At 36.3% G+C, this 16,702-nt stretch overlaps 1 protein-coding gene across 1 annotated transcript; it reads left to right on the forward strand.

The window, feature by feature from the left end:
• Nucleotides 1-2,753: 2,753 nt before the first annotated feature.
• LOC764741 (inactive peptidyl-prolyl cis-trans isomerase FKBP6) lies at nucleotides 2,754-16,618 on the forward strand. Its single transcript, XM_030991510.1, has 13 exons — nucleotides 2,754-2,856; nucleotides 6,427-6,529; nucleotides 7,013-7,110; nucleotides 7,823-7,946; nucleotides 8,563-8,652; nucleotides 9,156-9,287; nucleotides 10,485-10,615; nucleotides 11,235-11,294; nucleotides 12,434-12,631; nucleotides 13,274-13,451; nucleotides 14,042-14,120; nucleotides 15,197-15,323; nucleotides 16,067-16,618. Exons 1-13 carry the CDS (start codon nucleotides 2,785-2,787, stop codon nucleotides 16,121-16,123), a joined length of 1,449 nt encoding a protein of 482 aa, XP_030847370.1. The 5' UTR covers nucleotides 2,754-2,784; the 3' UTR covers nucleotides 16,124-16,618.
• Nucleotides 16,619-16,702: the final 84 nt, after the last annotated feature.

The raw sequence follows: 16,702 nt of genomic DNA on the forward strand, positions 1-16,702 counted from the left end.
TCACTTCACAAAATGGCTGCACACTGCTTTCCATTTTCTGCTTCTTTCAGATCAGATAAACATGTTCCTCTTCAATGATTGTTTGTGAGGGCATGGATTGATTTGGAGAGAGAACACCTTTCAAATGACATGTCTATTCAGAAATCTTCCATAGACAATAATAGGTATGTAGGAAGTTTTGTGTCCAAAGCAAAGTAGAGAGTAATTTTTTATTTTTTATTTTATTTTTTAAAACAGTTTTTCTTGTTTTATCACTTTGAAGAAAAAAAATATATACACTCTAATTCTCTGAATTATTTAATTTTCTGCTTTTACTGAAATGAATTACTGTTGGATATACTTTCACTTCAACCATAGTTCTTTATCTTGTTCTTGGTCTTTATAAGTCAACTGAGTCTAGATATATACATTATATGGTTATGTATGCATTACCCTGAAACCAAATACTTAAATTACATGCAAATGGTAATCTATGCAAATGGTTGTTACTGTAACTATTGCTGAATCAAAAACAGTATTGGCCAAATTTATTGTATATCAGTAAATGCATGAGTAGAAAGACATACATCTATATACTAGTAATACAAACAAATATATTTATATATATTATACAGTGTATCTTCAACTAGATTTTCCTCAAGACCGTTTCTCCAAATTTATTTAAATTTTTGCTTTTATTGAAATGAATTTTTGTTGGATAGACTTTCACTTCAAACACATTTCTTTATCTTGTTCTTAGTCTCATAATGTATGTATACATCACCCTGAAACCATATACTTTAATTACATGATGATTAAAGGGATAGTTGAGTTTTGGTATGGAGGGCGTTACACAAAAAGACCTTTTTTTGTGAGATAATGAAAAACTTGAGTGTCAAATTTGAAAGATCATGCAATTTAAATGGCAAAACAATCTTTCTTGGACCAAAATTAGATCAGAACCGGCTGACATATCCTGTAATATAACCATTTCTAATATTTGTGGGGCCCCACAAATATTCTATCATTTTGAACCAGCCGTTGAAAGACAAAATAATGCTTACACTTTTCAAACAGATGTTTTTGAATAGTTGTTGATGATCTCTCTATTTAATCATTATTTAAAAGAAACACAACATGCACAATTTTATTAATAAAAATGGTTGGAACCAATGACTTCTTAGAGAATGTCCTCATGTGGTCTAATGGCTCTTTTTAATTGTTAACAGGCTTATTACTAAGTCATTTGTAATTTTTGTATACCTTCCGAGCATGGTGCAGGTTTAGGTTACTAACAATTCAATTTGACCAAAACTGTTCTCTCTATACCAATAGAGTAGAAAGTCGCACATTTTTAAAGAAAGAGATTTTATTATTGTTTATTTTGCAAAGACAGAAAAATCAGTGAATACAAAACAAGAGCCACATGGATGCAGGTAAAAGAAAAAGATTAACCTTAGAGATAAAAATAAAATAATTATGTAAAAACCTACTGTAACCATTCTTTTCCCCTTTATTTTGTTGTCGCTGATGGCCTAGATGAGGCCACTTTGCTGCATGTTAATTGTACATGTCATGTTTTTACTCTTGTTCTTTTATTAATAAAAGATTTCAAAAATATATGTATGTATCGTGCTTCTTCCTTTAGATCGTTAAAGATAAACTTTAGTACTGGTAATGCGATTGCATTGTGAAAGAAAAGGTGTGGAAAGGATCAGAAACAGTTGATCATGTAGCATGTAAGTATTGGTGTGCACTGCAAGGTTCGGGAGTCATCAAAATCATAATAAATTTGCCCGAGTCTTGGTAAAGTAACAAGCACTCACATAGAAAGCTATATATGGGACAACACACATGGTGTCGGGGCTAGTACTACCTTGATTTCCTTGTCTTTCTATGCTCATTACTCAGACAGTATACATTTTCTTCCAAAATTGTTTGGCACATGTCATTTATTTGTAATCTTGAACATTCAGTGTAAGTTTCGTTTGATTCTGTGAGAATTATTATTATTTTTTTTTACCAGTACTGGAGTTTATCTTTAAGTCTTTATGAGTACGTTTGGTGATAGTCTGCTATAATTATAATTATAATAATTAATGATATGAAAGGAATAACACATTCTTCGATCAAGTCAGCTTTTTTTTTCTTTTTTTTTAAGGGGCAAGGCTTATTATCATGAGCAGCTAGTATGGGGCAGACTCTTTCATGGAGTTTTGTTGATTGTACTGTATTTAATTTATTAATTTACTGATGGCTAGTCAGTTACAAAAAAACCCCAAACCCTGCAGTTTATAATGCATGTATGAATTAGTGTCTGAAAGTACATTCAGGCTGAAGACTTTGACCAGTGGCACTATTTTTCTAAATAAATAAAATTTTCTTCTTTGCTCCTCCTTCTTCTCCTTCCTCCTATATTCCTCTTCTACTTCTAAGCTTCTAGTCTCCTCCATCTTCTTCGTCTCCTTCTACCTCTTCATCTTTCTTTTTTCCGTCCTACATTCCTCTTCTTCTTCTTCTTCTTTTTCAATTACTTGCATCTTGAACGATAATTTTTCAAATCCGTTTTTTTTCTTAGAAATCTACAGAGGGCTTGTTTTTCAGGAGGTGTTTAAAACTCAGTTGTATGGGACGCACGAGGTCGCCATTGCATTTGGCAAGCGCGGAAAACACAAGGCGTGCGTGCATGGGGATTCCCCCGTACTATTGGCCACGAATTCACACTCACGGAGCACGGGCCTAGCCTAGCTGATCTCCAATCAAGCGGGCAATCAAGTTGAAGAAGTCCTCATCCGAAGTCGAGTCATGGAATTAGAAAGTCCTGAACCAGTTACGGCTAAACGCGCCGAATACGATGATGCTGATGACTTTGAAACAGTAAGTATCAAAAATAATCATGAAAAAGAGTTTGTTTTCAAGTTATGAAACCACTTGCACTGATTTGTGAGCATGCACACGTAGGTCTGCGGGTAACTCCGATCCAGGGAGCTCCGCCGCCCACACATTCGCGAATGTGTGGGCGGCGGAGCTCCCTGGAGTTAACGTACGGGTATCTCGGAGCCTTCGCTCGCTCCAATATGATCCAGCGATTTTGGCTGCTTAATTGGAGCGCCATTTTTTGCAATCGGAGGTGAGGAGCACATTGGTTTTGTTATTGGATCATAACAAAAACTCTCACAAAAACAAAAGTCAAAAGGAGTAATGTTGCATGAGAAATCTGCTTAGAATTAGAGTGTAATAGTATAGTATTAATGACTGCTTTGAGAGAAATAGTTGTTTTATTACGCTCAAGGGAAGGTTAGAATTGTGCTATTCCCCGAGGCTTGCCGAGGGGAATAGCCCAATTGTAACCTTCCCGAGAGCGTATGAAAACAACTATTTCTCGAATATTAAAGCAGTCATTAATACTTTTATATGCCGAAAAAAAATAGACTAAAAAATAAAAAATAAAAAATCCTTTTTTTTTTGTCGAAGGTGAGAGTCGAACTCTTGCGTATAATGAGTGATGAATCTTACACCAACGCCTTACACCACTCGGCCATCGCGCGCTGTTCACATGCTTGGCAGTTTTGTACAATATATACATTAAAATGGATTGAAACCGGCTTCGGCGTGATGAATGCTTCGCAAAAGCACCCTTCTTTTACTTTTGCAATGCATATTGGCACGAACTTAGATCAAGATCTATCGGCAGATGTTGTTTTTTTGTTTTTGGAAGTTTATTTTCGTCTTCATGTCAACAATGCAAGATAAAATTGTCGGTAAGATCGATCGAGATTCAATTGTATTGAAATTACCGACCAATCCTTCGCACACATACGGTATCCTCGATCGCTCAAACCATTTTTTAACATGTAAACCTATGGGGTAACCATGGAGGCTGACCTATTTTTTTAATAACCATGGTTATTAAAAATATTAAATGTTTTATGCATGCATACCGGGAATTTTACAGGAACAGTTGAAGTTTATGAATGCAATTCGACCAATCAGATGGCTGGATTTCTTAAGTGAGGTATATAATATAGTATTAATGACTGCTTTGAGAGAAATAGTTGTTTTACGCTCAAGGGAAGGTTAGAATTGTGCTATTCCCCGAGGCTTGCCGAGGGGAATAGCCCAATTGTAACCTTCCCGAGAGCGTATGAAAACAACTATTTCTCGAATATTAAAGCAGTCATTAATACTTTTATATGCCGAAAAAAAAATAGACTAAAAAATAAAAAATAAAAAATAATTTACATTTTTGTCGAAGACGGGATTCGAACTCTTGCGTACAACAAGAGGTGTATCGAAAACCAACGCTTAGACCACTCGGCTATCGCGCGCCGTTAACATGCTTGGCAGTTTTCTCCAATATATACATTAAAATGGATTGAAAACGGCTCCGCGTGAGGGATGCTTCGCAAAAGCTCCATGAAACGGACCCTTCTTTTACTTTTGCAATGCATATTGGCACGAACTTAGATCAAGATCTATCGGCAGATGTTGTTTTTTTGTTTTTGAGAGTTTATTTTCGTCTTCATGTCAACAATGCAAGATAAAATTGTCGGTAAGATCGATCGAGATTCAATTGTATTGAAATTGCCGACCAATTTTTCGCACACGTATGGTATCCTCCATCGCTCAAACCATTTTTTAACATGTAAACCTATGGGGTAACCATGGAGACTGACCTATTTTTTTAATAACCATGGTTATTAAAAATATTGAAATGTTTTAAGCATGGTTACCGGGAATTTTACAGGAACAGTTGAAGTTTATGAATGCAATTCGACCAATCAGATGGCTGGATTTCTTAAGTGAGGTATATAATCTAGTCTATGTTTATAATTATATTTTGATGTGAGCTAATCCCTTTGCAGAAAATGTAACTCAAGGAAATGGGTGTACAAATGGCCATGGGAGACTCTCCTAACTAGACTAGACCTACCAAGGTTAAAACATTTTGACTCTGCGTATGCACACCCATGATTGAATGACCAGTGGCTTATATCACAAAAATTCCACGTGATCTACATCGACAAGTTCAATGATTATGACCACTGACATTTCATTTATTTTCCAAATTCTGGTTCAAAAATACAAAACTTGCAAATACAAAATAATGTACATTATAAAATACAAAGGAATACATTAAGCAGGGAAAAAAATACACGAGGGCTCGGGGCGATTAGCCCCCGAAATGCCAAAAAGAGCCCCGAAAGTCATTAAAAGAGCCAAAAAAAAAGTTCAATGCAAAACAAAATAAAGAGTGTTATTTTCATGCAAGCAAGCTTGAAAGTAGACCAAAAGCTTCAGTCTCTATATCGTCGGTTGTTCCACTGAGACTACGTCTGGCTCCACTAGACCTCCGGATATAGAGACTAAACGATCGCCTATGCCATCGTACGTTGAAGATACACTCTACGGTATACGATAAGACGATACTGCCCTGATGCTAAGTTAAATTCTTTTTTTGTAAGAATCGCATGCACTAACATATACAATTGGCATTTAGAATTAAACCACACATGATAAACATTAAGAAAATATGTACTTTGGACCTCTGCATATGAAATCTTCTTCAAAACGGTGTTATTATCTCTTCCACTTGACTGTCTTCAGACGTCAGCCATCTTGAATCAAAGAAATGAATATTCATGACAAAGTTTTTTAGTCTCCACCCCATTGACCTCATTCATAGATGTGCGCGTACGTGCACGTACATGTATGTTTGAGTTCTCGTGTTGTCTGCTTCACGTGCGCGTGCTATCCTCGACGTGACGCGCGGAGGAGCTAGCCGAGGCGAGGTCAACCATCCCCATTATCTTATTTGAATATTCATTAGCCGCCATTTTGATTTCTGTCGGTCAGAATGCTTGACGTGGGTCATCGAGAAGCAGCCAAAAGCTCGGTAAGTCCTTTTATTTCTTTTATATTTCTATTTCGTGGGGAAGGGGGGTAAAAAGGGAACTTTTAGGGACTGACAATTGCCTAGAAAATTACTGCAATTGAAGATAAATTATGTATTTCTCCTCAAGTTTGTCATGTTTGTGGGAGGGGCCTAACAGCTAAAATCTAGCCGTGATATCTTCAACATACGATGGCATAGGCGATCGTTCAGTCTCTATATCCGGAGGTCTAGTGGAGCCAGACGTAGTCTCAGTGGAACAACCGACGATATAGAGACTGAAGCTTTCGGTCTAGCTTGAAAGTAGCCCCCAAAATTTTTAAAGTATTTTTTTCCTGATAACAAGAAAAACAAGAAAAGCAAGTAAGTGACAAAGGGGGAATAAGATGATAAACCAGTATGGCAGTAGTATGCAGAGGGGAAAACAAAGTTGCTTGTCAGCTAGGGTTAATCCATGATCAAATCCCCATGACATGACCCAAAAGATAAGGAACAAAAGCTATACAGATCTGACATCCTCTTTTTTTTCTTCATTTCTTCCATAAATTTCTCAGTATGACCAGGTGACAGTGGAGCTGAATAAAGGACTTGTGTTGAATGATTTACAGAGTGAAAGCGGCGCTCAATTTGAAGTCAAGACTCCAAAAGAATTAACAGGTATGAACTGATTTGATTATGTTTAATGCACACTTTCTATGAAAATTTGCACTGAATTAGTAAATAGAATACTGATTTTGGTAATGAACTAAATCGTCATTGTTTTCACGAAGTGACGGTAGTGAGGAAAATTGTCACGCAAAGTGAATGCAATGTTTTTTCACTACCGTCACTTCGTGAAAACAGCGACGAAATATTTCAAAGTGTTTCTGGTTTTTCTGAAAAAATCTTGGCGTAAATGTCTAAACTGTCCCCTAAAATACTATGCCCCAAACTCAGTGCATTTTCTTTCAATTACATACCGGTATGTAGGACTGATTTATAAGTATTGGGAGGAATTATGATGATGGTGATGGTGATCAAGTGATGAATATGATTCTGATTAAGATAATAGTGATGATGATGAAGATGATTCTGATTAAGATGATTGGAGGATGAGTATAATGATTGTACTTTTCTAAGCAACTTTTTTTTCTTTGACAGATCCAGACACAGATGCCTACTTTGAAACGGAAGAAGTTTTCAAGCAGCTAAACAGAGAATGTCTGGGAGAAGATGACGACGGTGAAGATGAGGGTCTGGTAAGCCACTAATTTTATCAAAAATATCATGAGACATGTTTCCTATCATAGTGCGGCTTAGTGGTTCCTTTTTGTTATTAATAATACAAATATTACTCCATGACCCCTTTTTGTTATTAATGATACAAATATTAATCCATGACATTGACCTTTAAGCAACATAAATTTAGATTTTAGATTTTAAAAAGACAGCTTTGATTATCAATTTTCAAATTCATATTCATTGTATTTATTAAGATCCCTCATGTAGGATCATTGTAAATTGTCAGTTCACAGAGGATAACAAAAATTGAAGTTATAATGTAAAAAAATGCAGTGCACACAAATATCTAAGTGAAAGTGGGTGGGTTGGCAGTTTCCATGTGCAGAAGGTCAAGCTGACACCAGACTTGGTGGAAATACCATTAATGGGTGTACAAGTCTTTGATGCACTACTAATGTTTTCGCATTTCAAACTGCCTACAATACAGAAAGCGTCAAGCCAGTAGCATAATTATTTTATCAATATCCCAGATCAATATTCAGGTTTTCAGGATTTGGAGGCTTGAAGCAGAAATTTTCTAATCACTTTTTATATCCTTTCATGTGAGATAAAACTCTAATACAGATGCATCATAAGCCCCAACATTTTAATTCTTTGTTTCTTTGTCTAATTCTTGAAAGTTTACTTGTACTTTTCTCATGTTTGTTTGTCTTTTTGATTGTTACGAAGGCCCCTTTTGAGAAGATCGCCAAGAAAATGGAGGATATCACTCCAGAGAAGGATAGGAAAGTTCTCAAGAGCCTCCTCAAGCAAGGCACAGGAGCCTTGCCCATCGTAGGGATGACTCTCACAGGTAAATACTATGATAATAATAATATATTCTTTTATAACGCTACATATCCGGCACTTACGATCAAGACGAGACAATATTGAATATACGGTATGCAAGTTACTTTAAAAAACAGCTCAACAGATCATCTACAGGTAGTAAAAGTAACATTTTCGATAAACAGATGCATTTTCAGCTCTGTTTAGAATTGTCCTGTGGAATCTGACTTTCTCATTTAAGAAGGAAGAGAGCAGATGCAGCTTTGGCAAATCTGAATACACCATTTTAATATGCGCGTAAATATTGCATCATCAACCATGTTTTCAGATGCGCATGTATTGTTGCGTCACTGCCTGCTCTGTGCGCTCACATGATACATGGGTACCATCTTAAATTACGAGTAAATAACTTTGTTTACTCGTAAATTAAAATGGCGCCCATGTCTGCGCATGCGCACTGTAACTGTAAAAGGGTGTATTGAGTAAAGCCTACATCACCCATATTTAACAGACTGTGGAGACTGTATTTTGTATTTTCCTTGAGAACTGTTTCTCTTAGGCAGAATTATTTTGAATTTAAATAATTGTATATGAGCGCCATTTGTAAAGTCATAACTATTGGATGTTTTGTTTGTTTCCAGTACATTATAATTGCTATGTAGAGTACAGTGATGAGCCGTACGACTCAACGCGTCTGAGGAACAGACCAGAGAGATGCAAACTAGGGGCAGGTAGGTTTACCTTCTCACTATCATCAATCCAATATTTATACTGACTCTATGCATTGTATATGCACCTTTTGTTGCATGACTATAAAAATGATTTTTAAAATGCTTAAGGTTTCCGAAAAAGGTGCAATAAATTGTATGGTGTACTTCTTCAGAAGCAAAGATTATTAAGATTTGTAAATCATGATTTTAAGATTGTAATTTTTTTTTTTGGGGGGGGGGGGAGGGGGCTAAATATGCAATAATACGAATGAATAAGTTAAGTAAATAAGTAAGTTTAGTGCTTCACAGTGAACGATGACTGCAAATGCTTTTCAACATTTATAACATTTTGTTTCAAAGTCATCAACAATTAATGGTTTCTGATGTTGTCACGAAATTTGATTAAATAAATTACAAACTACATCAACATATTTTTTCATTGTCGGCAATATGCATTTCATGTTGCAAAAGTCTTAGACCCCTTTTCTATAGTAACTCTGTTACTCTTCATGCATCTATTCTAGGGTCTGTTATTCCTGGTATGGACCTCGCCCTAAGTACGATGCGCACAGGGGAGATGTCCAAGTTTCTGATCCATCCTGACCACGCCTACGGAAAGCTCGGTGTACCTCCCAGAATCCCTGCCAATGCTTCAAGTAAGTTTGTGCATGCCATGGTTGAGTGGTTTTGATGCTTGACTTGAGTAGGTCATGGTTTCAAGCCACAGCACAGCATGGCATTGTAGTCTTTTTGGTAAGTCCTATACAGTCAACCCTGCTTAAGTGACCACCTGTCTACAAAGACCACGTTTTTTGTTTCCCTTGAAAACGGTTTCTCATTGAAACATGTACTAAAGGAACCTGTCTACAAAGACCACCTGTCTACAAAGACCCCATTTTTTGTTTCCCTGGAAAATGTTTTCTCATTGAAACGTGTTATAAAAGAACCTGTCTACAAAGACCACCTGTCTACAAAGACCACGTTTTTTGTTTCCCTTGAAAATAGTTTCTCATTGAAACATGTACTAAAGAAACCTGTCTAAAAAGACCACTTTTTGTGTTTCCCTTGGGCAGTCGCTATAGAAAGGTTTGACTGTACCGGTATTTGCTACTCTGCATGTAAGAGGGATATGATTTCCAGGACCTATTTTATCTGTAGGTTGTATGCGTAGATGTATCGACTGGATAAATGAAAGTCCATGGTTCAAACTATGGCACAGCACTGATTTACATTTGCTGCTCAGTAACTTTGTATAAAGGAGATTCCAAAGGAGACTCCAAACTTGCAATTGATTAGAGGACTGGAAATTTATTTGGATTAATCACAACTCTTTATGATATGGGGGCTGGTGTGATGATGAAAGCTATCATGAATAAATTACCCCTGAAAGAGTCATTGTTCGGTGTGCTATATTATGTTTGAATTGAAAAAGACCACCTGACGTCCAAATATGTGGATGTGATATAAGAGTGAAAAGACAGCATCTCAGAACCCCTTGAAACCGCCTGGAAATAACAATGTGAATTTGTCACCTATTGGCTCCAGGCAAATGCCCGAGTGTGTTGTACTTGAAATACACTGAAAATACTTTATATGAAAATATATTTTGGTATACAGGCGAGATCAAACGAAAGGTGATTTGTATTATGACTTTGGATCTAAATCAGTAGTAACCTTTATATTGCCATTTCTGCTCACGAGGACATAGAATTGTCCCAATTACTATTCATCAACCTCAACTAAGACTTATTTTTATTTTTAATGAAGGGGGGGGGGGCGGGGGGGGGGGGGGGGGGTTCTTACCAAAACTGTCCATTGGTTCTCATACCTAAGTACTTTCTTTAATTTCCCAGTTCTAATGGAGATTGAGCTTCAGAGCTTCACAGACCGTGCTGAGCTAGACGAGTTTAACAACATGAGTGAAGAGGAGCGCAAGGAAATCACTTTCAAGAGAAAGCTCAAAGTAGTCGACACAGAAAGACAGGTAAAAAAAGTTATAATTAAAAAAAATAAATTATTTCTTTATTTATTATTATTATTATTTTTTTTTTATTTTTTCTTAAGTATAATTATTATTATTATTTTTTTTTTTAATTATAATAATTATTATTATTATTATATATATATATATATATATATATATATATATATATATATATATATATATATATATTTTTTTTTTGGGGGGGGGAGGGGGGTTACATGATTCACATTAAAGCCCTGTTATCCCCCATTTCTAGGTGCCTTGTCAATAGATGTTGGCTGTCACCTTCTTCCACAACTCATTAAATTTTACCAGTGTTTTTTTTAATGGTTTACTGCCTAATGCCTTTCTAGACCTTTGGTAAAGGGGCCAAATGTTTGTGAACCATGTATTATTATAAAGAATAAAGATTTTCATGGTCAACAAGGATTGATTTAGTTGAATCTAGCAACATGTTTATCAATGGACCATTAGAGTTTCATAGATATTATCAGTTTGTAAATGTTGCTTTGTTAGATAGGCTTTGGTCAGTGTTCAAATTATATTTATTATTTTGACTAAAAATCTAATTTTGATGTAAATTGATGATATTTCATTGATATATATTTATTTTTTTCAGGAGGGAAATGATCTCTTCCAAGACGGGAAATATAAGTCTGCATTATCAAAATATATAAGGGTAAGTCTTATACAGCTTTTGATGACAAGATTGTCACTGTGAAACTCTACAAAATATAGCACAGCGCAATTGTTCATGGAACATAGGTCAGATCATCTATATCATTATAGTGCTACACAAAAATGGAATATTGTTATTATTATTATAGTGGAACCTCTATTTAAAGGCCGCTCAAGGCAGATCCAAATATCATTTGCCAGTATGACAATTTCGGTGTCCAAGCCCAGACTATTTTTTTTATATAATAAGCAAATAACTACCGTTGGTGATGGTGATGGGACAAACTATCCCTTCCGAGGCGATCTTGATGTAGCTATCTCTCCAAAGCGTAGCTGAGGAAAGATATCGTATACATTCTGATCGACGAGGAAGTGATAGTTTGCCATCGCCTGAAACCAACAGGTGAATATATGCTTTATATTCCACTTCAGAAACATTTCACTTCTTCAGTCATTTTAGAGCAACAAGTCGACAATTAACAGCTAGCAAACTGTGTACGATACGTACAGTGCATGTAGTATGGTGGTGTGACTATATAGTTCGTGCGTGGCCAAAATTCGCGTACTAACACTAAAAGCTCTTAAAGAGGAGAGCAATACGCAGCGTATACAATTATGTTCAGTGAAAGTGTGTTGCACTGTGTAGATAGTAGCCTATCTACACAGTGTAATGAACTTTTTGCTTCTCCCAGCAATGATGGGCGAACTATCTTTCATCATATGATTTACTTTTGACCAATCGTAGAGCAAGATTCTTAGTATGTGGAATATAGCACATTATAATCATGTTTTGTGTGGTTTTGAATAAAAGAACATGAACATACAGGTGATCTTTCTATACTGGTGGTCTTTCTATACAGGTGGTCTTTGTATACAAGTGGTCTTTCTATACAAGGTGGTCTTTCTATACAGGTGGTCTTTCTATACAGGTGGTCTTTGTATACAAGTGGTCTTCTTATACAGGTGGTCTTTCTATACAGGTGGTCTTTTTATACAAGTGGTCTTTCTATACAAGGTGGTCTTTCTATACAGGTGATCTTTCTGATCAGGTGGTCTTTATATACAGGTGGTCTTTCTTTAAGTGTGATCTTTCTATGCAGGTGGTTGGTTAATCAGGTTTCACTGTCCCTCTCTATGTAGGGTTTGAGGATCTTGGAAGGTGCACATATGAGGAACCAAGAGGAGGAGGATCAGATGAAACACGTCCATATCAAGCTCTGCCTCAACATCGCCCTCTGTAGCTCCAAGCTCAAAACACCGGAGAGGGTCATCTCATACTGCAATCGGGTGCTTGAAGTGCAACCCAAGCACCCCAAAGCTCTCTACAGGAAAGGCATGGTAAGTTATCTGAAATACAGGGCATTATTAGAGGGGGGTGGTGGGGAGGTGGCGTGATCTAATCCCCTCCCCCTTCACAAATTTGGAATTCTGTCCGCAAATTAAACTTTTAATATTTGTGTGTGTGTTTTGTTTTGCCTGTTTGCTGGAGAGTTTTCAGTTAACTCACCAGGGGGAAATTCGGTCAGACAATCCCTCCACCATCCCCCAATCTCCCTATCACAATGGTCCTAGACAATGCGATAAGAAGACGAAATGACACCCTCCTGCAACATCCCCTCACTCAATGGCCTTGTTCTGTTGCATATATTCCACCTAGTATAGTCAATCCCTTGCCCCCTCCCTTCCCACCCTTTCCTAAAAGGCTGTCTGTACTAGTTTGGCTAGGAGGGATTAGACCCCGGGTGGTCACTGACAGGTGGCTATTTCATCAACTCAGCTCTCAATTAACATAAGAAAAAGAGGATCATGGGGGACCAATGGTCACCAATTAGGCATTTTTTTCGATATAGAGGGAGCAAGTAGTACAGTGGGGCTTTAACACCATTTTAAAGACTACATCCCTGCTACGCGATTGTCTGTAAACAAATTCCTTTCAGTGTTTGCTTTGTTTTATTTGTATTTGTATTTTTTTGCCGATAGGCCCTGATGGAGCTGCAGGATTTTAAAGGTGCCCATCGATTCCTGAGCAAGGCCCAGCAGCAGCATCCCTCCGATGCGTCCATACTCAGCGGGCTCAGGGAGCTGGACACGGCATGGAAGAATTGGAATCTGATGGAACGCAGTCGCTATGACAACATGTTTCCTGACTGGAAGAAAGGTAACTTTGCCATCTATGCGGCTCGGGAGGGAAGTTATTTTCCAGACACTGTTTGATCTATTGAAATGATGTAGTTGAGCGCTTGTATGAGAAAACCTGAGGTATGAACTCGCTAGTCAGACCCATATGTCAAGTGCTTTGGGGATTCTGTGATCTTGTTTTTGTGGAAGGTCATAGGAATTCAGATTAGAGTCATAATAATAATACTCCTTATTATAATAACCCAAGTCACTCTTCTTGTAGTTTTCCTGATTATCATTTTCATCTTTATAATTGTCATCCTCATCCCCCTATCCTCATCATTACCATCATCATAGTGCGACGACTAGGAACAGTAGCGCTGTTTAATTATTAATTCTGTGGTTGTTGTTTGACCATGCAACTTTTACTTTTAACCATAGGTATGCACAAGAAAGATTATGAAAATGTTTGTACAATAATGTAGAAAATGCTCCTATAATTATAAACGTACTTGATATGAAAAGCTGTATCCTTGTTAATTGGAAAACCAAAAATTCAAAGTGATCATGAATTGTAATCATTGTGATCCTATAACTTGGTATTGGTTTCCCTCATACTTGTCATTTAAGATACCAGGCCGAAAGACGATGGAAAGACACAGGGGAAAGTACCTGAAGATGTTCAGAAAAACATCAGAGACAAGTTACGGTAAGTCGTATTCCTGAGGACAATTTACTAATTCAGTCAGTATTCCTGTATACTTTCATTGCTCTTGATAACCCAAATGATTGCCTTAGACTTGCCTGACATGTCAATCCTGTCACCTCTGTGTTTTTCAGGCTTCACACTGTAAAGAATCTACCAGGCTCCAACATGTTTTGGGCTCTAGTCAGGTCAATCAGGGAAAACCAGCTGGTATCTCTACAACATTCAAAGGCTTAGTCCACTCCAAATATAATTTGCTTTTAATAGATGCAGAAAAACAAGCCAAGCCAAAACAAATTGAGTAAAATCCGATAACTGATAAGGACGTTAGGAATTTTTGAAAAACAATGAAACAATAGAAATCACTACACAAATTGCCAATTTGGTTATCAATTCATGACGTCATTGCCTCACTATTTATAGATTGATTTATATATTTTTATCCCATTAATTTCCATTTTTATCTCCAAAACTTGATTACACTATGCTTTTGCCCAGGTTATATGATTTGTAGCATAATGCGTGCATGAAATTTCACAAATTATTTTAAGAATTTTGAGGATCAATACTATTTTCTGAATATTGTATTTCATAATCGTTGATATGTATAATTGTATATAAATAGTTTATCAAAATTCACATTTTTCATGATTTAACTGAAGAAAAAAATTACTCTAAATAGTCCATCCACACAAAAACATATTATTATCAACATTACTTGGATGCTGGTGTGAAGAAAATCGGATTCTTAGGGGGAAAATAAGAAATTCATATTATAAATATTAAGAAAACAATTAGTGGATAGTGAGGCAATGACATCACAGACTCAAGAGTGAGTTGCCAACATGTCTTATGATTTTCAAAGTTGTTCATGTCATTAAAAATTCATAACTTCTCTTATTAGTTATCCGATTTTACTCAAACTTTTTTTGATTGGTTTGTCTGATATTTCTGCTTCTATTGAAAGTAGGTTATTTTTGGAGTGGACTTGGGCTTTAATGTATTCAAGGTAGATTCTATGATAATTTATGACTACCTTGGATGTTTAATATTGTTTCTCCTCGTTCTGTGTTGAATAGGGTCTTTCAGGAAGCAAACAAGAAGAATGAGATGACCTTCCAGGCCAAGTCCATGGCACCATCTGAAATCAACTTCCTGGAGACAGCCGCTAAGGAATTAGGCATGACATTCCAAAGAAGAGAATATGTAAGTTCAAAGCAGTCTGCTCAGTTTTAAATCGGACGATATGTTAGCTCGTAAAATGGCGACTGGCTGGAATGCTCCCCAGGGAGTGGAAAATGTGCATACACTGTGTGCGGGTAAGCCTGAACCCGATGACCAGGGTAATAATATATCTGAAAAGTGCTTAGGCACATCGTTTGGATCGATGTATTGAGCGCTATATAAACACAGAATATTATTATTAGATGTGTTATCGTAGTAAATGTGACAGGTCTTATATCATGTGTGAGTGATTAAGCTCTATATAATATTCAAATGGTTGATAAATATGGCAAGTAAAAAAGAAGAATAATTTCATATCAAAGCCTGCATAGAGTATTACTTTACTTTGTTTAGTATTGCAAGTCCAAACATCTCTTTCCAAATTAATATCAATTGTCGATAGTTTAAACATAAGATACCAACATGATTCCCCAAACATAACAAAGAAACTAAATTTTTGTGTTTTGTCCCCTTGAAACTTGTAAGATTTGTCTGATTTAGTCTCTTCTCTCTCTATTTTTGTCCTTATTATTTTAAAAAGAAATCATTTGTTTACCGGTATATTCTATATTTATTTAACTATTATTTATTTATTCATTTATTTATTTATTTATGTATGTATGTATGTAAGGGTGTGTGTATGTATGTATGTATTTAAAAAAAATATATATTTATAGTTTTATTCATTTATTCATTCACTTTGATTTATTCATATATCTTTGCAGCAAGGGGAGAAGATTATCAAGATCATGAAGGACCGTCCAAGCAACACTAAGAAGTGAAAGAACTCTCCTCCTTGCCAGAACCTTATAAACATTCAAACCCACCGTGCCTGCCAAACATTACTGCTCCTGCAGTCTGGTTAGCATCTGTCTTGCTTGCTTGCTTGCGGACGCTAGAGGATTTGTGCCAATAAATACATTTGTTTTATCATCATCAGTATTATTGTTATCGTCATCATTTCATTGGCAGACGAGCCGAGGTCAGACTGCAATGAAAGACACCGAAGTTTGTTTATTCTTCAAACATCTCAGGCAGAATTCTGCAGGAGAAACGGTGAGAAAGATCTTCAACGGCTGAAAAAGTTTTGCTACTCCAGATTTGTTAACCGATTGCGTAGAGGAGTAAGGATTCTCCTGTATTAAAGCCTATGGGATTGGAAGACTTCAGTCCTCAGTGGATTATATGTTTCAACATCTCAAGTTTAGATGGAAAGACGGATAGACTGTTGTTGTGTTGAGAAATGATCATTTACATCATTCTTTGGATTTACAGAATGAAAATTCCTGTTAAAGTGACTCAGTAACATTGAGAAGGTTAATGAAAAAAACTGCGTAATTTGTGTATTAAATGTTACTTAT

The sequence above is a fragment of the Strongylocentrotus purpuratus genome, unplaced genomic scaffold (assembly GCF_000002235.5).
Source record: "Strongylocentrotus purpuratus isolate Spur 01 unplaced genomic scaffold, Spur_5.0 spur5_scaffold_2, whole genome shotgun sequence".
Taxonomy (NCBI): Eukaryota; Metazoa; Echinodermata; class Echinoidea; order Camarodonta; family Strongylocentrotidae; genus Strongylocentrotus; species Strongylocentrotus purpuratus.

Excerpts from the sequence above, each read along its gene's own strand:
- LOC764741 (XM_030991510.1), top strand. The coding sequence starts at position 2,785 with ATGGAATTAGAAAGTCCTGAACCAGTTACGGCTAAACGCGCCGAATAC. Across the intron at positions 7,947-8,562 it reads CGTAGGGATGACTCTCACAG|TACATTATAATTGCTATGTA; the intron begins GTAAATACTATG and ends GTTTGTTTCCAG. Across the intron at positions 12,632-13,273 it reads CTCTCTACAGGAAAGGCATG|GCCCTGATGGAGCTGCAGGA; the intron begins GTAAGTTATCTG and ends TTTTGCCGATAG.